This window comes from Lemur catta, chromosome 11 (genome assembly GCF_020740605.2).
Source record: "Lemur catta isolate mLemCat1 chromosome 11, mLemCat1.pri, whole genome shotgun sequence".
Classification (NCBI taxonomy): Eukaryota; Metazoa; Chordata; class Mammalia; order Primates; family Lemuridae; genus Lemur; species Lemur catta.
In genome coordinates this window covers 93,091,342-93,113,675 of record NC_059138.1, presented here as the reverse complement: position 1 = coordinate 93,113,675, position 22,334 = coordinate 93,091,342, and the positions used below count along the sequence as shown (strand labels likewise).

General features: G+C 46.9%; 1 protein-coding gene across 7 annotated transcripts in view; it reads right to left on the bottom strand.

The window, feature by feature from the left end:
- The window catches only part of IKZF1 (IKAROS family zinc finger 1), an 87,473-nt gene that overhangs the window by 12,729 nt on the left and 52,410 nt on the right, over positions 1-22,334 (bottom strand). For 4 of the 7 annotated variants that reach the window (XM_045564725.1, XM_045564727.1, XM_045564728.1 and 1 more), the window contains exons 4-5: positions 9,366-9,626; positions 3,504-3,671 (exon numbers count right to left, since the gene is read on the bottom strand). In XM_045564725.1, the coding sequence (XP_045420681.1) occupies positions 3,504-3,671; positions 9,366-9,626 (429 nt within the window). Of the gene's footprint in view, positions 1-3,503; positions 3,672-9,365; positions 9,627-16,418; positions 16,479-22,334 lie in introns of all 7 variants that reach the window. The other 3 variants (XM_045564729.1, XM_045564730.1, XM_045564723.1) reach the window with 2 other exon arrangements.

Sequence of the window (22,334 nt, the reverse complement as noted above, 5' to 3'; positions counted from 1 at the left end):
ACAATGAGTTTAGCCCTTCCTGGATTTTACTGAGTAGTATTTTAGGAAAAGATGACTAGCCAGGAACCATATCATGCCTAAGTTTAAAGACTTCAACAGATACCATTTTAAGGGATGAGTAAAATATCTTTCATCACTTATATAAGGAATATAAATTTTCGCCCAAAAACCAGAATCTTCTACTTCTTCCTCATGCTGTTTCATTTCACATCTTTCAAAGTAGTGTATAAAAATTAAAACCATCCAAATAAGAATGTTTGGTAAAATGGTTTAACCAGATCTTGTATTGGTTCAATCTCTTTCTTAGGTGAACAGAAGCTATAGTTTAAGAAGACTAAAGTGAAAATCAAAATTTGACTTCTGGAAAATTTAATAAAGAAAGAAGGGATTTTTCTTTATCTATAGAAAGTGCTGTACCCGAATACCAGGAAATAATGTTGAAATACAGAATGTGACCTAAAATTGCACATTTTATTGAGTATTGCTTTTAGAAATTAAGATAACCACTCAATGTCCTTTCCTTCAAAAGTTATAACTTCAGTAAATTCCATGATCAAAACTGCTTCCTATACACATATGGCATGGTGTCTGATAGCCATTTTTCTGAGTATATGATTGGTTTTCACTCTGGAACATAACAAATATGTTAATTGTAAGCAACTGAACTAAAATCTATCTTGAAGCATAGCCCCATACTTTGCAGGAAAGAAGTCTCTAACTAAGCTTGCAACTTCCTAAAAAAGCCATGAGGAAGGAAGGGGGATTCCTTCCCTACCCGTCCAGATCACCCAAGCCCCTTTTGTTATCAGCATGAGACAAATTCTGTGACTTTATCGCCACTAACATATTGGTCTGTGGAACCTCAGGCCACCACCAGCTGCTAGGGGAAGCTATGATGTTGATCCTGGTTTTTAAGGGACTAGGGGACCACAGTGGAATAGAATGTGGCCACATTTGAGTTTGCCAGACATGGGCTAAAGTCTTTATTTCATTCTAATGAAATCCTTTTGAAGAATCTAAACCGCTGTTTCTCTCTGTAAGAGCTGGGTGTGCACCCAGGGCACTTTCCGACAGCTGAGTGGCCAGCAGCCCGGGATCGATGCTGGTTTTCTCCACTTGCTCATCGGTGGATCCATAATAGAAATAAACTGCCCAAACTCTACCACTTGTTATATGTAATCGCTCAAGTAATTAGCCAGACTTAGAGCAGGACACCATCATGCCTTGAATGGAATAAACAGGCATAGAGCCAGAGTGACATGAAGCACCACAATGGATGTTCCTAACTTCACAATGGGAAGGAGAACAACATCACTTTAAGTCTTAAGGACTGACATGCAGAGGAGATTTCTCTTGCAAATCAGAGGGATCTGGGGATGATGATCACATATGGTTGGTGTCAACCTAAGCGTGGGCGTTTGCATTTTCTACTGACACAGGCAGCCATGCTTCCTACCAACCCGAGACAGTTGCTGCCAATGGTGTCTATGTCTACTCGACTCCTTAGAAATGGTAGATGTGAAGAATCTTTTTCCCAGACCACCTGTTAGCATGGCACAGACTGTACATGGTCACAGCAGAGGCCCTCACGCACATCCTTCATCTGCAGGTGGGACCACACATGCAGTCACACGTGCACACATTCAGAGATGCTCACCGTCATGCTGCCATCCTCCCATCTCAGGGGAGCTGCCTCTTCCCCCGTCACCCTGCAGCAAGGCCCTCCCTGGCTCTGAGCACAGGGCCCACACTGGCCACCTCCTGTCACCTGCCCACATTATAGGGCTAGCAGCTCCTCAGCTTCCTACAACTCCTTTCTTGGAAGGTTTTAAGAAGCTCAGCCAAATCATTACAATTTTCTGGTCAAGAGCATTTTGGGAGCCTCCTCCATGCTCCCACCAGGAAGGAGGTTGGGATGGAGAGAAGACAGCTTGAAGTCCCCCTGCGGCTCCTCCCTCTTGCCTCCAGCCATCCTGGTGAACTCCTGCCCACTCCCCTCGCCAGGGGAAGAACCAGGTGCTTAACACTTGCTAAGATGTGTGCCAAATCCCCTTCTACGATCACTGCTGAATCACAATCTCCGTCAGGACTTCTCTAAAACAAACTTTAGAAACTCACCTTTCGGCATGCACTCAAACCCTTCCTGCTACGCCAACTCTCTCCTGACCTTCCACCCTGGGGACTGACTGTCCCGTCGGATGCTCTGTCATGCTTCTCAACATGTGAGTGCTTTCCTTGTGTGCACCTGTCTCCCCATGGAACATGAGCACCCTGAGGCCCTCGGTAAATGTGTGATAAAGAGATGGACACAATGAGAAGCCCCTAAAACCCCCAACCGTTAAATCCACTCATCACTTTTGAGAAGAGATAGCCTGAGCCCTGCAGAGCTTTCACAAAGCCCACACGTCCTCACCTGCTTGTCCTGCTCCCTGGGGATGGCAGGAAGGGGCTGGTCTGAAGCAGCCCCGTCACCCACAGCCCAGACTAATGGCTAATGGGAGGCTGGCTGGCAACTTCTGGGGACAAGGGCCATCACCCTCCTGCCCCCAAAGCCTCGTGCCATGCGCTACGTCAGCTGGGCCTGACTGCAGGGTGCGAAGGAAACCCACGCACACCATGCAGTGCAGACCATGCTGTGGCAAACGGGACACAGGCCAGCCCGGCCGAGGGCCCTTTCTTCCTCTGCCCTGCAGGGTGTGGGCTACTGGATACTGAAACTGCAGGGAGATGTCTCAGGGGGCAGAGGACCTAATCGAATCAAAGGCGGACTCGGGCTTCACAGGTTGGGAGTGTTTGGAAAACGGTGGAACATTTATGCTAATGATGATCTAGCTGAGGCTCCCGTTCACTTGGGCTGTACTTTATGTATCTCATTCAAAGAGAAATGCTACTGTCTAAAACCTGGTGACATCTCCAAACCGGCCTCTCCAAATGGGGCCTCGGCTGGTTTCTGGCATCAGAGTCGAGTTGGATTGTCCCAGTGGGTGTGCCCTCAGATGACGATGGGGTTATGCCCTAAATCACCTTTGTCATCTCCTCTGCAACTGTTATTGCTATTAATATACCTTATGTAAAATTAAGTGTGACTTAACAATGAACATAAAGAAAGGTATCTGAAAAACTTTTCAGGCATTATCCAAAGTACAGCTGACAAAATCCTTTACAAAGACCTCAGTTGCCTGGCAAAATAGGATGAGGCGGCCTCTTCTGAAACACACTATCTATGGGTGAGACGTGTGTGTGTGTGTGTGTGTGTGTGTGTGTGTGTGCGTGTGCGTGTGCACATCCCCACCCATTTCCGCTAGCTCAATGGGACAGGCAGAATATGGGGCAGGAAGCGGGGAGCTGATGCCAAAGCCATGCTGGCCAACACCCCGTGGAGGGCTGTGCTGGGACCGGGCGTGGGGCCAGCCAGCAAAGAGGCGACCTGCTGCCCTGCGCAGGCCGGCAGAGCAGAGGCGGCTCCCTACCCGGGACACGCAGGCAGCGCCCAGCAGACCTACCGGAGTGCGTCCTCAGGTGGCCTGTGAGGGCGTCCCTCCGTCGGCAGGCATAGTTGCACAGGTGGCACTTGAAGGGCTTCTCCCCGGAGTGTAACTTGATGTGCCGGAGCAGGTTGCCTTTCTGGGTGAAGGAGGCCCCGCACTGGTTGCACTGGAAGGGCCGCTCCCCTGGGACGAAGAGAGGACAGCCGGTGACAACAAACTCAGAGCAGGGACAAGAGCACAAGGCTGCGAGAAAGTTGTTTCCCACGGGGGCTCGGTGACTTCCACCGGCTGCAGGTTTGATAGAACATGAGGCTTTCAGACTAAACCTGCCAGCTCCTTAACGCTTCACTGGCTGGGTCAATTTGATCTGAAAATCTAATTTTTTTCCCCTAAATCAGAATGGCACATCACAATGCAAATTCAAACTCATTTAAATAAAGTGACTGCAACATTTTGTGATGAAGAGCCACTCTTCCTGATCAGCAGTTTTGGAATAAACCAATATCCAATTTTGCGTGTTGTGGCATTTGGTGGGGTTTTTAATGTGGCTTTTTTCAAAGGGTCTTTAAAATATGCCACTGAAGCAGCAAAATAAAAAGGAAACTCATTAAAAATGCATTTCAGGATCACAAGTTCATTTCAGCGTTACATTCTTATATTTAAATGAAAGGCACTTCATTATAACAGTTATAATAACTTCTTTTCATTTACATTTTCCCTGTATTTTCCCTTTCAATTTCTTCTCCATTACCTGTCTGTCCCTAAGCAGGCAAATCAGGAGAGAGACAGACAGAGTGTGAGGATGAGAGAAAGAGGGAGAGAGAGAGAGAGAGAGAGAGAGAGAGAGAGAGAGATGGAGAAAGATTGAATAAAATGAGAAGTTAAGAAACTGAAGGAAGCTTCCTATCTTCCAAAGAACATCCCCAAATCTCCCTATGGCAGGGTACAAAGTCAGAGCTGCACTGAGATTTCCTGCAGTTTTCTTCCTTCATAAATCCTAAAACCATTAAGCTATTATTGATTTATATCCATAGAAGACAAGTTATATTTTAGGTACAGTTATTCTAGGAGATGCAATTTAGCTGTTATTAAGGAATTCTTTCAGGGCCAGTACTAATGAATTTGTGACTAAGGAAACACTTGGCCCTCTGCCCTAACAAAGGGATAAACAGGTATCTGAGAAAAAGAAATATTGTCCTGTTTAGTCACAGGTCTTGGAATCTAAATCAGTGAACATTTCATTTAACTCTCATTGAATGTAAGTAAATATAAAAGCTCTTTTGAAAAACAAGTGCTTTATTTAGAAGAAGAGTGCTATGTGACCACAATTCTGGGTGTCAAGATACCATAAAAATGTATTTCCTAGGGACAACTTCTCCTTAGGAAAAAAGAAACATGTTAAAATGTCTATTTAACCATTTTTCCAACTGATGAATGTGATTATGGTACAGAAGACAGCACTTATCAAAAGCAATTAAGTAGAAGCATATCTGGTACTGTTAAAATCCACACCAGATTAAATTTATAATAAGTCTATATTGGCATTTGAATTTCATGATTATCATCACTTTTTTTTTAAGTGGGCAGGATAGATGTGCTACTATAAAAGCTAAAACTAGTTCACAGTGATATTCAATTATAGACCAATGGAAGGTTTCCCAATGCTGACCAGGAGATATTCGTGTTTCCCAAATCCCTTCCTGGAGCAGTCTTGGCTGAACAGAGGGGAAAGATTAAGTCAGGCAGGTGATGGCAAAACCAGCTCACTAACTCTCCGAGTTACAAGCCTGCGCCTGCGGCCAATTTTGGATGGGCGATTAAGACAGCTGGTAGCCAGGTTGCCCTGAGGTGCTTCCAATGGAGAGAGATCATTTAATTACCTATTAGAAACACTCCTGGGCCTTCATCGCACATGTGTGTGAATGTGTGCGTTCAACTCCCAGTGGACGGCAGGGAAAGGCAGGTGACCCCGTGTGCAGGGAGACCCGGAGTGAAACGCACGTGCCTCCAACCACAGCTCCCGTTCGGACTGGCTGCATAGGACAGCTCGTGCCATGGAAACACTCATAACACGGATGTGGGGACACTCCTGGTGACAAAACTGTGTTTGCGGTTCGATGCCAAGTTAGCAAATTCAACCCTACGCCTGTGCCATGGGAAACGCCCTTCTCTGCGTTGGTGAGGTGCTGGAGCCCCAGCTTCTCCCCGGTAGGAAGGGCTACAGGGAAAACACGAGGTAGAGCTAGTGTCTTACCTGTCTGAAACACAAGGGACAGATCATTACAGCCAAGGCGCCCTTCGGCAGGGCCGGGCAGGCAGGCAGGGTTCTCCTGCCTCCCGCTGTGCCTGGTGTCCTGATCCCCATGGGCAGACGGATTGCACTGGAAACCTGTCTGTTTCTGAGGGCCTGTGCTGGCACGCACGGGTCGCCCTGGGCGTGGGGTCCTGAAGGGGCATTCCCGAGAGTGACAGCGCTCCACTCAAGAAAGTTTCCCCGTGGACGTGTTGAGAGGTGAGGGGACACACCCACAGGGCTGGACACGGAACACGGCCCATGTGGGGGGTGTTCTTGCGTGTCCAGGGTCCATCACTTGCCTTCTGTAGGCCAACAGCTCATTAATGCAGCTGAGTAGATCAAGATTCTCTAAGGTTGTGACGCTGTTACTGAACTGGGAGGAGGGCTTTCGTATCATGATTTCAAAATTTAGTTTTTGTCCCAGTGACTCTACAGATCTCCCATTTTAGGGACCCTTTGTAAGAACGTGTGAGCCCTTTTTAATAGCTTAATTGGGAAAAAAAGAAAGTCTTCATGGACACCTGCATTATAGAATTTCTGAGAGCACATCAGAACAAGGGGAACTGAAAAGTATGTCTGAAGTGCAGGAACTGACCTGGGCCCGCTGTGCCCGCACCTTGCAGCAGCGGGACAATCGGGTGCTGTGCTCAGGAAGGCCGGGGCTGTGCCTTTTCACCTTGCAGATGGGAACAAAACAGGTGCGGGTCTATACAGAATGTCCAAAACCCAGACACTCTTCTTGGTCTTTATTATTAAAAATTCTACCATTTAGAATAATAACACCCTGCATTTGCACTCCGAATTCCCTGCTTCCTTCCTACTTCTCTCTCTGATTCTCACACTGGCCCCGAGATGTAGGCAGGGAAGGCATCACTATCACACCTGAGTCCAAAATATGAACCTGATCAGCAAAACAGGGGAAGTGAAGTGCTAGTACCAAGGAACTGTGTACAAATGGCACCAACGGTATTTCACCAAGGCACCAGTGTGGCAGAGGTGAGATGCCCCTGAGAACCCTCTATGTATCAGGAAGGGACCGAGAAGTCCTGGAGCCTCTGCCAACTCCGTCATGGGCAGGAGGAGCAATGGCCACAGTGCAAGTCCTAGCTTGTCCATGGGGAATCACATCACACCTAAGCCCCCAGATGGAGAGCTGTTCCAAATAGCCTGTCTACTGTCCCTCACTCACCTGCACTTCCCTGACCTTGGCGGATGCTCTGCAGTCTGCACTCCACCCCTGGGTGCTGGTGAGAGTGCAGCCCGCCCTCCTGTCTCTCCCCGGGGTCTGACTCAGAGTCTGCATGTTCACAAGCTCTCAAATGATTTACATCCCCTGTGAGAAGTTTCAGAAGCACTGCTCTAGAAATGTTTTAAACATAGAGAATTCAGAAAGCACGCCTTTTCTAACATATTCACTCAGATCCCAGAAAAATGAAAACCTTTCTAGCATGAGCAGTTAGTTATTCAACTCTAGTTTGGCCAAACCAGGCATTGCTCTATCTACCTGTGACCCTCTATATTTATGCAAATGGAATGCATGATGAAGACAGTCCATGAGTTCATTGTTTCAGGTGTTTTGTTTTTCTTTTAAATAAAGGGCAAGGCAGGAACTATAAAATTGATTTCTGGGAGTTATTTGTTCCGTAAGTGAAAAACTCAGTGTATTGGTGTTTAGGTGGCACCTAGCTGCTACTTGTTGGGAGAAGTGAGTGGCAAACAGCAGGTACCAACCCGCATATCTGTTCTTGGCAGGTTGATTCATTAAATGTAATTATCCTTTTTATCAAGGCAGGCAGTCATTATATTTTGGCAATTTAGTATGCCAGAATTTGATTCACTTATCAAATATTCATGTCAGAGAATTTTCACTGTACAGTCAGGCTCTACACGAAGTAGCAGGAAACACGGGTAAGGTCTGCTCCAGGGTCCCAGCGGATCCTGGGGAGTGCCTGGCACAGGAAGCCCACCTCCCCGCCGATGTCCACTCACACAGAAGGGGGAAGGGACTGCCGTCCAGCTCACTGCACCTAGCTTTGGATGTGATGGGTCTATTTCACTGGGTAATTTGAGGATTTGGGGAACATTACGAAGAGCAAGGTTTGCTTAATTTTAGAAGCTGAATTTTTATTGAAGATGGATACCTATTGAAAATCAATTTATTTATGGTTTTCTGGACATATTACAAGGGGAATACATCATTTTGGAAACTGCCTTGACTCAAATGTAAAAATCACACTCCCACAAATATCCGTATTTTCTGATAACTCGGCTTTTTCTTTTTTTGCTCAACAAAATTTCTGAATTCCTGCTGAATGTTTGATAAACATATATGTTTTGGCCCCACGTAAGCAGCACACAAGGCTCTGATTTCCTCACTTTCCTGAGATATCTTATAGAATCTACTGGGTCTCTAAGGTGCACATTTCATCTTCCTCTCCCCTCCTGGGGACTGCAGTGGCAGACACGAGCCCTGTGATGACCTAGCAACGCCAGCTCACAGGCAGTGATGGCGCAGGGTCTCCAGGCTTTAAGTCCACGCTTTCAGCCACCACTAGAATTGGTGAATTTACTGTGTTTTACCCACCTTTACGGCAGCTTCCCACGTAAAGAATAGTTTCTGTTCCATTCGGAAGCAACCTCCTGCCCACAGTGAAAGGTCAAATGTGTGCCACGAATATTTTATTCCCAAGACTCTTTGGCACCATTAGTGGTGGTGACTCAGCAGTTCTGCCAGACCAGCCTGTGACTGTTCCATCAACGTGCCGGGCTGTCAGAGACGCATGGAGCAGGCACGATGTGGACAACGAGACTCCAAGACGGGCTGTGCTTCCCCACGCCCGCCAGGGAGAGAACCTCGTGTGAGCCTGGGCACAACTCCCTGACACTAGATCGCCCATATTCCTTTTTTTTTTTGAGACAGAATACCACTTATACTTTGAAAGCCTCCAGTAAATCTTGCAAAAAGATGGGGTCTTAGCATGAAATTTTTTTACCAATTGAGATGAAAACTAGTGGCAAACAAACTGTCTGATTGGAAGAGTCACCCATTAGAGGGTGAGCCATTTGAAAACCGATCCATCCTCTCTCTGAGAAACTGAATTTTGCTGCTATTCCGCCATTCACTAATGTTTCTAAGAAGCAAGCCCTGTTAGTTTGAAAATAATCAAAACACACACATCACTCATGGTTCCTCAGTGGGAGCTCTGCGGAGGAGGTTTCGGTGCATCAGTACTCTGTTTTGTTGAGGGTGGACCACTGAGCACGTGCAGCCTAAGGGTGCAGCCCAGGCTGTTTGGCAAGTTAACATCAGGCCCTCGACAGACTTCTCATCTGGTCTGTTCACTTTTACCGTGTTTTATTTGTGGAGTCAGTTGGTGTGTGTTGGGCAGTCCTGTCAGATGTTGCTCGGGAACGAGAACACCGTAACTCAGCACCAGCCGCACCCAGCCACTTGCAACCCCTGTGCTGCCAACCAGTTTGCATCACGCTCAGAACCCTCGAGGAAGACAGGATGTCTTCCCCCTTCCTCACCCCACAGACCTTCTCCAGGCCACTAAAGGAAAAACTGCTCCCAGCCTTACCAGTGTGGCTTCTCTTGTGAACCATGAGCACATTGGGCCCGATGCAAATGATCCCACAGATATCACACTTTAGCTTTCCGTTAGGAAGTCGAATGCCTCCAACGCCCGACAAAGCCGCGCTGCCTTGGTCCCTGTGGGAGCCATTCATTTTCTCTCCCGAGGCATCAAGCATTCGTAAATCCTCCGCACATTCTTCCCCATTCATTTCACAGGCACGCCCATTCTCTTCATCACTCTGAGTCTCTACTTTAACATTACCAGCTGAAAGACACAATACAGGAGGCCACTCAGTGTCATTGCAAAAAAACCACAACAGAACAACATAGCAGCAAAAAGACAATCAAATAGATGCAGTGAGCTACTAAACAGACGTTCTTAGCATATACCAAAGGGGTGCAGCCCGAGCTCCCTCTGCGTTCAGCCTGGAGTGGGCTTCATGGCACACCGTAGCCGGGCCAAGGGTGCAGGCTGCAGGGAGGACCCGCCAGCCCGCTCTATAGACCCCAATGGAGAGTGTCTGAAAATGCGTGAAAAAGCTGTTAAAGTCCACACTTTAGAGTTGGGCCCTCACTTTAAGCAGGTTAAGGTCACCGGATCCACAGCCTTGTGGAACCTCAGGAGGGGTCTGAGGCAGATCCTACACCCGCTCTGCCCGAGGAGCACCTTGCCCTAGAAGGTGAGCACTGCTTGGGACACATAGTCCAACTCGCTAGGACATGTAAGCTTGTTTGGCAAAATCCCTAAGACAGTGGTTATCAAGTCTGAAAAATTTCCTGTTCTCGTTTCATGTAAATAGTAGTGGACCTTGGGACAAATCTCAGCAAACACTCAGAGTTCTGACCACAGGTCCCTTCGAGACTGCTGGAGGGCCCTTCTGTCTCTTTGGCACATGATCATTCTAATCCCTTTTTATCTTACAGTGACGTAAATGAATCCTGTGTTCCCAAGTACAGGTGTCATTTCTTACATTTCTTCCTTTTGCGGAAGGGCTATTTGGGGTGCTTTATGACTGCACGATTTCTGGAAGAGCTTTTCAAGGAGAAAGATGCTTGTGGGGGGGGCAGTGAACTGCTGGTGTCAACGGGTACAACCACCACTGTTTACTCTGTGTCATTGTTTCCTCTAAGTCACATGTAGGGTAATAATGTCATCTGCATATTTCTCTTCCTAGAGAAAATAAGAGACATGTCGTTTGTATGCTTCTGAGACAATGACAGCGAATGGATGAACCCAACACTGTAAGAATGAGCAGAACCTGCAGTTGTGCCCAAAGCCATCATTTTAATCATTTGCACAAATTAAAAAGAGCAGGTAGGTAAATTTTGCCAAGTAAAATAGTCGACGAGATAGATGACAATCAAGACTGCATAATTTTTGGTCAACATCTTCAATCAATGGTTCTCAGAGCTCAGTCCCTGGAGAAGCAGCATCAGCATCACCTAAGAACTTGCTGGATGCCCAGATTGTTGGGGCCACCCCAGACCTGCTGGCTCAGAAACCCCAGGTGGGCCCAGCAATCTGTGTGTTAACAAGCCCTCCAGGAGATTCTAGTGTACACTCAGCACTGAGAACAACTGTTTTAAACAACCAACTTTGTTAGTAACACTCCAAATTTGTTTTATTCAACAAATTTCTCTTATTTGGAGATCTAAAGTCCAGACACTGAAATCAAACTACCTGGTCTGGAATCTCAGTCTACTATTCAGAAGCTCTGAGATCTTGGGCAAGTTCTGTAACGTCTCTACGCTTTGATTTTCTCATCTGTGAAAAACAGGAACCATCAGAGCACTAGCCCATCAGAGTTAACACGTGGGGAGTTGGCGGAGGACAGTGAGGGACATGGCAGGTGGAGCCATGCGCCAGTGGTTGCCTATGTCAACAGTCGTACGTGTTGACGCCCCGGTAGTCCCAGTGCAGCCGTCCCATGGAGTGAGGCTCTGTCTGCCCCAACGCCACATGCCAGCACACAGCAATTTAATCGCACCCTCCTGTTTAAGCTTCACAACAACTCCATAAAGGAAGAACTATTACTATCCTATTTTATAGTCGAAGAAGCTGAGGCATAAACAGGCTGAAAACTTTCTAAGGTCTCACAGCTAGCAAGTGGCAGGGTTGGGAGGTAACGGCAGGCAGCCTAGCTCCAGTCCCCGAAGTCCTAACCACTATCCAGATGTCCCTTGGGATCCACAGGGCATTGCTTCCAGGACCCCACAGACACCAAATCTGTGGGTGCTCAAGTCCCATAGTTGGCCCCACGGAACCCGCAGATGTGAAAAGTCCGCCCTCCATATCTGAGGGTTCCACGTCCCTCACATACTGTAATTTCAACCCACAGTTGGCAGAATCTGCAGATGCAGAACCCATGGAAACCGAGGGCTGCCTGCCTGCCAGTGTTTTCCTACTAGCTCTTTGGAGAAAAGACAGACAAAGGAATAAAATAAATTAACTAGAACATGGGCCACAGCCTCCGTGGTGGACCCGAAGACCCCAGAAGTGAGGATGTACCTCCAGGCTGAACCATGCCACCTGTCTCTTCCCACCGGATCCTGGCATTCCGCCAGTCTGCGCTGAGACTAGCGCAGTGGGGACTCCCCCGTGTGCTTCCCTGCAAGACTCTGAAGATCAGAGGCTCAGCACCTGCATCTGAGCAACCCTCTCGCTCACCTCTCCCACCTGCCAGGGACAAAAGACGTGGACAATAAGGGAGACAGGTTGGCTGTTCAGGCAATGGTGCTTAATTATTGCTCAGTTCTCTAGAATCCATATTCTCAGGTAGGGGCTGTGTATCTTTTTGGGTGGAAGCAAATTCACTAGGCCCTCGTTGCTCTCCAGTGTCTGCACCAGTCTGCCCTGGAAACATGGTAAAACTGCAAAGATCTGTGCACTCCTTAACCTGGGATTATTTCTAACCATCCGTCTTCGGGTTTTTAGAATGAGATTGGGGCCTTCTAGAACACAATGGAGCAGATTATGATTCCATGGAAGCTACAACACAGGGCTGCAGCAATGGCGGGAGCCAACTTGCAAATACAGACTGGATCTCAAAAGTTGAAACCTAACAGACATAACGTAAGGTCTAGTGGAATTGAAAACACAGGGTGAGGGTGTCTCATCTTCCCGTATGCAAGTGTGCAAAAGGTTTCCGGGGTTTTGGCTGAAGGTGAGCTCAATCCGTGCTGTGGCTGGAAGAAAGGAATGGCCAAAGAAGTGGTTCTGGAGTCCTGCACCGACTGAGATCTGGAGTCCCTGGCACTGGTCGGTGACTGTGCCTCTTGTGAAAAGGGCAAGCACGGGCGGGAGCGGGTTCCCAGGAAAGGAAGTCCTGGAACGGAAACCAGTTCCTGCAAGGAATGTCGCTGGCCCTGGACACACCCGGCCCAGAGAAAGCAAAGGCCCAGGCTGAGCGGCTGGGCAGGCCGCAGCCAGGAGAGACGCACCCGGCCAACAGGACCAGCACTTCCTCAGTGTGGCTCTAAAAGAGAAGAGAAGGCATTTGAGGAGAGGCGACTGAGCGATAAATGCAAGAAGGGGGTTGTGCCACAAGAGGCCTCCGCACGGGCAGGCAGAGGGCGGGCCCTGGAGGTTGGCAGGCGCCCGGATCTCAGGTCCTGCCACCCCCGTGGCCCTGTGTGTGGCCTCCACCAGCATGCCCCCGCCAGGAGTGAGACAAGGCCTCCGAGGGCCCTTTCCTTTACCTAGAAAAAAATAACAAGTGGAGTGTGGCCTGTCGATGGCAGTGTACACAGGGCTCGTGGGAAGGCTCGGCAGGTGTGTACGAGTTTCCACGGGCCCTTTATTAAGATTTTGAAATCCAACTACAGAAGGCAACGACACCAGTGGTTGCCTCCACTAATAAAGGAGTTTAGGATGGATGACGGGCATTTGTTGCTGCCACCCATCTCCCGGCAGTCTCATACTGGGGTAACCTGGAGCCCACCCAAAGGGACACGCAAGGCTCCCAACTGACTCTGTTAAGAATGTCACATGGGGAGTCCTTTCATTTTCTTAATAACAATCCTTAAATGGTACACATCAGACCTGTCCCAAAATCAATTCTGTGAAATAGTTAGTCTGCCCCTAATTTGCACTGCTTGTGTTTAGGTCGACCCCAGGGATTTGTCTCCAGGGAAAGTTAGCCAGGGCTCAAGCTGACCCTTGAGGTTCTGAACACCCAAACCTCTCTGACTCCTCCACTTGCTTGGACCTGAAACTGCTTCGCTGTGGAACTGTTTCCATGAAATGGAGCACTCTCCCTGAATATAGCGAATATACTTATAAATATTTTGTAAACTCTCCTACTACTTAAAAAAACGTTGAGCTCAGTACGATGCTGAATTGAACTGATTAAATATACAACGTGAAATGGAGACGTGTCCGTTTCTTTCCCCCAGAACATTCTGGCTCAGGCCTGCCCAGGGCGCTTCCACTAAGAGACAACGGACAGGGGCCCAATTTTATTATTCAATAAATGTGGCTTATATTAAGAGTGGATGTTTTCAAACCCCCAGTCAAAACCTACTTTCCTTCCCAGATGCTATTTAAAAATAGGAAAAATTAAAATCTTGCTGTCGTATCTTAGAGGACTTCAACGTTATTAGTTACCCAACAGTCCTAAGAGAGACCCCATGCCCTGAATGTAGGTGGAATCTACAGACAGATTTAGAATTGAAGAACCCGGAGGCCTGAATTTGCTGCCAAGTGTTATATGCACTCACAAATAATTAATCATTGTTTAATGCATAGGTATAATGTACACTGGCAGTCCTCACCTTACAAATGGGTTATGTTTCCTCTTCATTTCCTTTTCCTTTTTAGAATACTTTTCCATTTACTGGAAAAGTGAATGTTTGGTACTCAGAATGCATTTCTCCATTGAAAACATAGTCTGAAATATCACTCCGGTATGAGTTTGGGCCATGTGAGCTTGAAATGTTCAGTATTTTAAATAAAAAATGTGGCACAGATATATTCTTGCAACACTCGTGACTAGCAAGTAAAAATCAAATGAAATAAAAACATTTACGATGTATCTCGAATCGTGGTAATGAAATGAAAATTTGAGATGAAGAAGAGATTTATATATGTGTTTTTGTGTTGCCTCCAAAAGAGACTTACGAAACTCTTAGGCATTTTAAAGGTCAATGGAACCGTTTATTATAATTTAATAGCATTTAAAATGTAGAGTTTTTTTTTTTGTCAAAGTGCATGATTAGAAACGCTTTTCTCCTTATCTGATGTCTAATGCCTTTAAATGGAAAGAAGTGGAGAAGAGAAAAGAAAGACAAAAGAGAGAAAAGAGAAACTATAAAAAAGAACAAGTTATAAGCGTACAGACATTTACCTCAGGTAACTAGGGACACAAACTGGAATAAAGAAGGCAGAGGAGGTCAAAAAGGCTATGTTTTTAATTTTCCGGAAGGAAGAGAAGAGGTGTTAAGGGGCAGAAAGGGCAATTCTCTATTGTGACCACAAGGTGGCGATATTGGCCCAGAACAGTTTGGTTGTCGTCTGGGTGGGGAAGTCCCGAAATCTACGGGCCACTAGTGTGCGCGGGAGATTCACAGTTTGACTACTGGGGGGAGTGGGGAGAGAGAGCCACCGATACCTCACCAACATATCTGCATAAATATATAGGTGAGGCATAGCAAAATACATATCATCTATGTTTTAAAAACTCCAAATATATCTTCACATGCAGCAATGTTTTCAGACTGTTTTCACCAAAGGATCTACTTCAACATTACAGTATGCTCGGGCCTGCACCCTCCTCAACTTAACGAAAACATGTCTTAGAATGTATTATTTTACTCTTAAGTGCATTTAAATTCTCAAAACATTTCAACATGATTGTTCATCTCAAAGTCAGTATCATTTCTCTGTCCTAGTACCTTAATGTTTTCTATGTTCACAGAAGCACACACTTATACATATACACATATATCAACATTTACATATACATACATATATCTCACAGAAATAAATATCAGGCTATTTTAAATTGGAATCAAAGGAATATCATTAAAAGAAAGATTTCTATGAATTTTATATTTGGAAAAGTTGTCAATCCTAGTTTTGAGAAAAGGGGTATACTTAGACTGACACTGCTAAATCCTTTAGATACAAGGTTGTTTTTGATAACCAGGATGTCAGAAACCTAAACTGTTTTGATACCTTTTAAATTAGAGTCTGTAAGCATGATTGCTACAGTGTTAACAAACACAAACTGTTTTCTGATGTTGTTTTATAATATTAGAGAATTTACTAATACAGGTTCTGAAGACCCAAGTCCTAAGGGGGGCTAACAACTTGCATGACTTTAAATATTCAGCTCTCTATGTAATTTATAAAAAGCACTCTTCATTCTTTAAGATACTCCTTCAAAGGTGTTGCCCAAATAAATTTATCATTTATCAGCTCTCAATACCTAAAAAAGAAAAATGAAATTAACATCTGTTTTTGGTTTAACAGCTCAGATCAGAGAAGGTGCCCAGCATTGACAGTGTGCTTGCTCATGCAGCAAGCACCACGGCTAACGGCCTGGAAGCCTGTGATTTCTCTCTTCTCGGTTCTGAAATTAATACTCCAGAGCAGCACATGGGGAGTATGTGTCTGTCCCCTGTCCCGCAAAAGTGTAAAATTATCTCGAAACCATATTATGTTGTTTGATGGTGACAGGAAGTATGGCCATTTTATCCTCACACTCAATAAAAAGGAGATAATCACAACACTGGTAACAAAACGGTCCAACAGCATCATCAGAGTAACAGTCCCACTGGTACTATCCTTACTCCCACCCTCGCTGTTACTCCACCGCCATGCTCCCTGGTACATCCCTCAACCGCCTAAACCTCACTTGTGTACTTTATTACATAAACTATGTCCCTGATGGTAGATATTTAATGAATAGAATGGTAAATATTTAATTTATCTCCTTTTTTCAAGTGTGAAGGAAAGTGTTCATGCAGGAACATGCACTCACAATATTTACACAATGGAAACTGAGTATGAAATGAACATATATTTCCATGTTCTAGAAGGAAAGCATATACTTACGAGAGAAAGATTGGGGAATTATTGCATGAAAATCCCTAAAGTCATCAGCCCCATATGTAACTGCAATAAAGAAGGCAGAAAGAAAGCTGGGTTGTAATACCATTAGAGAGATACAGTAAGAGTTTAACAGAAAGCTTTATTTTTTTTAAAAAAAACATATTATTGCTCAAAACCATTGTTTAGCTACTCATCTGCTATATAATTGGCCCTCATATAGGCAACAGAAAAGTGATCATTCAGAAAAAGGCTGAATCCCCCAGGGTCTCAAATCACAGCGTTATATCACAGAGGGTAGTTTGCAGCAACTGCTGATGGGTTCAGCATCCTAGAGGTGGTAACCCAAACATTCTAGAACTATGAGAAACCATTCAGCAGAACTGGTCCAAGACCTCAGCCTCATTACAGGGCACCTCCTGGGAGAAGAGCACATATCTTCACACAAACAGTGTGTCTCTTAATGAGCTGACTGCATCGAAAATGTTCTTCATTCAGCTTTTTCTTAGCAAGTGTTTATAGAAAATCAGAAAATGTTCATGCAACCCACTGGGTAGCGAAAAATTAATGTTTTCCCTGACCCCAAGCAGAGCTACCCATTCCTGCGAGTGGTCCTCTCAGTGGCTTGCGTAAGTGCTACCACTGCCTCACATCTTGCATCTTTACTCTCTTGCAGTCTCCCAGGGTGCTCCTACTTCTTCAGACTTGGCAGATTCTGCACATTCGCACGTGCACACACATACACACACACAATTTTCCTTCCAGGGGTCACAGCCCAGTGACTATTAGAGTTAGGTGCACAGTGCAGCTGCTAAGTTAAACTTGTTGGAGGAGATACTAAGTTAAGTCTCCAAAGTGACCTGCAGGAAACAGACCTCTTGAACTTTGGTTAAACTAGTATTTCCCAAATTTCTCTGACCACAGACCCTCCCTTTTTCCCCCATGAAAAACTTAATAAATTATTGGGATAGTGGGCAAACACAGTTTAGGAGACACTTTCAAAGCTGTTTCTTGAAGTGATTGGCTTAATTATCTCCTAGCAAACCCTTCCTCTTCATCTATTTATTTTGTGTGCTGACAGTCCAAATCTAATGGATGAGGCCGCCACCACGAATCCCATCAGGCAGAGCTATGGTGAGTTGGTTTGCCCCGCGCGGATGTCCCTGCTGGCCTGCACAGCCAGGTTCACGACAACCTGTGTGCTCTTGTCCGCACTGCGCTCTCACCCCTTCTGCAAACCCTTTGACCTCAGTTATTCTACACGATGGGGCTTCTTCTAGCTCAGATAATGGGAGAAAAGGCACAGGTGGCTTAAGGGGTAAGTATTACCACTTGAAAACAGGGCATCACAACAGGTGACAGGGTATGAAGCTCTCTGATGAAACAACAAAGCACTGTGATACACCTGATAATGGTGACAATGTCCACATGGTGCTTATGATTTGACAGTGAACTTCCTGACACACCCTTCAGCTCTGAGGCCAGGGCTGCTGCCTGTCGTCTGTGTGACGATGACCACAGCAGTGGGAGGTACCATGTTTACCAGTGTACTGAGAGTAAAGGAGCTTAGAGATTGTAAGTGAACACAATGTGTCTAACATTGGTCTCACACCAGAGAACGTGGACTTGTGCAGTCTTGAGTAATCAAAGAGTAAGCCTTGAGATACCGACTTCCGCCAGGACACTCTCCTCTCCACACATTGCCATTAATATCAAGAATATTGCAATACACTGTTAGACATTAAATGTTAGTCACTTTTCAAGAGAATCAGTTCTTTGCCTAGTGTAATTCAAAGTAATTCGTTAATTTTTATCCTAAATACTTGATTCCCTAAAAATTACAAAAAGTTTAAAAAACAAAATATAGCTTTAGCTATCAAGTTATTCCACATCTGCAGAGTAAAGCTGAATTAATAAGAACTCACTCTCATTCCTGTACCATCCACATTCATGCATACAATTTCATTATCATTATTTTTTTTTTTTGAGACAGATTCTCACTCTGTCACCTGGGCTAGAGGGTTGTGGCATGAGCCTAGCTCAAAGAAGCCTCAGACTCCTGGGCTCAAGCGATCCTCCTGCCTCAGCCTCCCAAGTAGTGGGGACTACAGGCATGTGCCACCACACCCAGCTCATTTTTCTATTATTTAGTATAGACGGGGGTCTCTCTCTTGCTCAGGCTGGTCTCGAACTCCTGACCTCAAGCGATCCTCCCGCCTCAGCCTCCCACAGTGCTAGGATTACAGGCGTGGGCCACCGCACCCGGCCCACACAACTTAAGAGTTTAGAAAAAGGAGTGTATGTTTTTCTAGATGGCCGAGTAATTATGCACAACAGCAAAATGTGGAAACACCCTGTTCTGTGCTAAAGTCCAGTACCTCGTGGTAGCCACTCACTTTATAAACGCCAGGTACTTATGGAGCACTTCCCACAAGCAGCTGTTAATCCCCACGGTGTCCTGTGAGGCAGGCACTGCTACCATTTTACCAACGAGGAAACTGGGGCTCAGAGGAAGTTCTGGAATTTGCTGTCCTGGTGGTTGGCATGTATATTTGCAAATTTGAGACATACAGTTAACACATAATAATCAGGATTCAAAATGCACATTCTCTCCATGTAAGCTTCCTGGGGCAGCAGAGGCCTTGAGGAAGCTGTGTTCACGGTGCCTGAGTGGCAATGCAAGGTGTGTACGTGCTGCAGCTGCAAAAGCACGTACACACTTAAGTGTCACTTGGAATGGGACATGGGGAGTAACGGTGCACTTGCCAACAGAGTCCCCCAAACAGTGAACCGATTACCAACCAAGGAACCAATGACTGGGAAGGTGCGGCCATTAGGGCCTCCATAGCTCTGTCCCTTGTGTGGACCCCAGGGGCCCAGCAGCTAAGCCTGGCATTCCTCACCCCACAGTGAGGGTAGGCGACTGAACAAAGGCACAGAGGAGGTGAGTGTGCACAGTGGTCCCTGACAGCTCCTCATGCCCCACGAGCTGCGGGCCCAGGGGCTGTGCAGACCGATAGTGCTCGGGCAAGCTGGGAGACAGGCCCTGTCCCTGCTTCTCATGCATTTGGGGCATTTGCAGGTGCAGACTCCATGTGCCCTGGAGACAGTCCTGGCTTTAAGCTGGCCTCTCGCTTGCCGTGAGAAGCAGTCACGGTGATGTTACGGAAGTTATCATTCAGTGATTAGCTCTCGACCTTGTTCTCATTTATCTAAATTCCATCTCAAATTTCAGGCCATTGTTTTATAAAAGAGCACAGATTATAAGATGTGTTAAATGTTTTTCTAAGTTTTCTAAATTACTGAAATACGTTCTTTTTATCAAAAGTAATTTTAACTCATTTGGCAGGAATTTCTGTTCCCCAAACTGTCATGCATATTTTCATATAAAATGCTGTGAACACCCCAGATTCTGAATCTTATTCAGATTGCCAAATTGATGAACATTATGGGGAAAAAATGAAATGCCCACAAACCACACTTTTCAGTTTTCATTTAGCTGTGCATATAATTATAAACTTCTTGTGCTGTTGTCACCTTAGGGAGAGGTGAAACATACTTGAGATGCTCGAAACAAGAGGGAGGAGATCTGCTCCACTTTCAAGTCCAAGAACAACGCTGACAACTTTCTGGGGAGGGCAAACACATTTAGGTTTGTATTTAAGAGAATTTAGAAATATGCTCTAGTTGCACTTTTACACATATTCTTTAATTCATCCTGACCTGCCAGTCACTGTCAGATCATGAGTCTCTCATTCACTCGTCTGAGTGCGCTCGCAGTGACCTTGGCAATGCCTCCAGCTAGCACTGTGTGGAAGGGCGTCCTGACCCGTCACCGAGTGAGCCCAGGAGTGGGAAAGCGAGGTGAAGGTGGACGGGAGGACCCGGCGCCCCGCACAACACCGCGGGCCACACTCCTGAAGGGTGCTAGTGAAATCCCGAATGGGCACCAGATCCAGATGCTGTGAAAGTCCTTCCAGACCTAGGCATTCTATGGACGGATACATTTGTTCTTAGACCACCCTGCAGCGGGGGCTCAGCGTTTTCTCTCTGGATGAGGCGGCTACCGACACCTGCTGACGCTCCATGTCGCTTCCTTGCGTTCGAGCCCCCACGAGGCTCCCGCCACTCTCACCTGACACAGCCAAATTGTCCCTGAGTCCTTTGGAGATCCCTTTTCTCTCTTAGGGTTTTCCAGTCGCGCAGCACCCCAGCACGGCCACGGAGCGGGGCCAGCAGCCCGCCCGGCCGCACCGCGTCCTGCCCGCGTTTGCGTCCACCGCCCGGCACGTGAGCGGGCTGTTCCCCTCCAGGGGACCTCGCTTTCAGCCTCCCTCTCGGTCTGCCCTGCCATTGCACTAAGATCACTGTCCCCAGCGCTCCTCTTATTGGGTCACATCTTCCAAATGTGTCACAGGTCTGCACTGTTAGGATGAGAGAAGAACCTCCAGTCCTGTGGCCCTGTGTCAAAATTCACTCCCCTCCCCCAAGCTGCCGAAGGACGACAGTGAGCCTTCAGCAGGCAGTACTATTCCCATAAGCACATGGATGAACCTTATGGGAAAATGCTAAAAAAACAGACCAACAAAAACCTCACAAACCATACCTCATCCGTAACGACGCGGCAGTCGCCACGGAGTGGTGCATATACTCCCTGCGTCACTGAGCCTCGCGCGGAACCTGTCCCCCCCGGCCTGAGACCTCTGGGCCGGACAGAGATGCTCGGCAGCTCCCCCTCACACCCCTCACAGCCCTCACAGCCCTCACACCCCGCTCTCCCGCTACGCGGGAGCCAGAGACCCCGCAGGCCTGCTCCATCGCCTGTCCTTTGTGTCTGTTCAGAATCTGACCCTTCCCCTGGGCATTATCGCCCATCATCTCCCTTCGAGACTCCTGGGCTGTGTGCCCAGTTCTAGAGCTTGACGGTCTCCAGCCCAGTTCTGCACCCAGAGGCTGCGGCTGACCGGAACTTTGCTTCCCCCTCTGCCCACTTGCTCTCCAGACAAGGTGCTCATGATAGGGAGGTTGAATTAAGAAGCCTCTTACTTTCTGAAGATGACCACAGTAGCTGAGCCCTGTCAGGGACCCACTTACAGTAAATGAGAAGCTGCAGAGTACATGGCAGAAAGCATTTTATTTCCTATGGTGGTTACGAGTGGGATTCCCAGGACACTGGGTCCATTTCCACCCAGTTAGCAATGGGGCAAATCCTTCCTGCCATCCTTCCATTCAGGTTGTACTACCGTGAATGGAGCACACGTGGACTGGCCTTCTGCTCAAATGGGTCCTCTGGCTCCTCTGGCGTGTGCTACATCCCACCCTGGCTGTCATGAACCTCACAAGTCAGCTGGTGACAGCAGTGGCCCATCGACTCATGGCACGAAGAGGCAGCCAGACCATGGAACAGGTATGAGCTTTAGAGCCAGAGGACAGTGTTGGACGTGCAGTTGGTCAAGTGCCGACTGCTCTGAACCTCAGTTTCCTTGTCTGCCAAATGGGAATAATCACATCTGTTTGGCCAGGTTTGTGTGAAGATTCACGGTAGTACTTAACAAGGTCCTGGGTCTTTGGCAGGCACTGGGCACTGCGGCTATTTTCTTAGCAGAAAGCCACAAGTGAAAAAGATAACATCTTCTCATCAACAAAGACTTCAGGACCTGTGGGATCAGCTACACCCAACCAACAGTCACCAAGTTTCTCAGATGGGGGAAGCAATGGGGATACTGCTTTGCAAGGCACTGAAGGTGAAGGAACAGAGGCAGATGCCCTCAGGGGAAATGCCACGGTGACCTCGCATCTGTGCCGCTCCCCTTCGGCTCCAGAAGCCCCTGGTAGGCACTCACTCCATCAAGAAAGGGGGCCGTGGTGACCTTTCTAAGGGCCTCACTAACCTCATGGTGTTTCAGGGTCAACTGTCAGGTT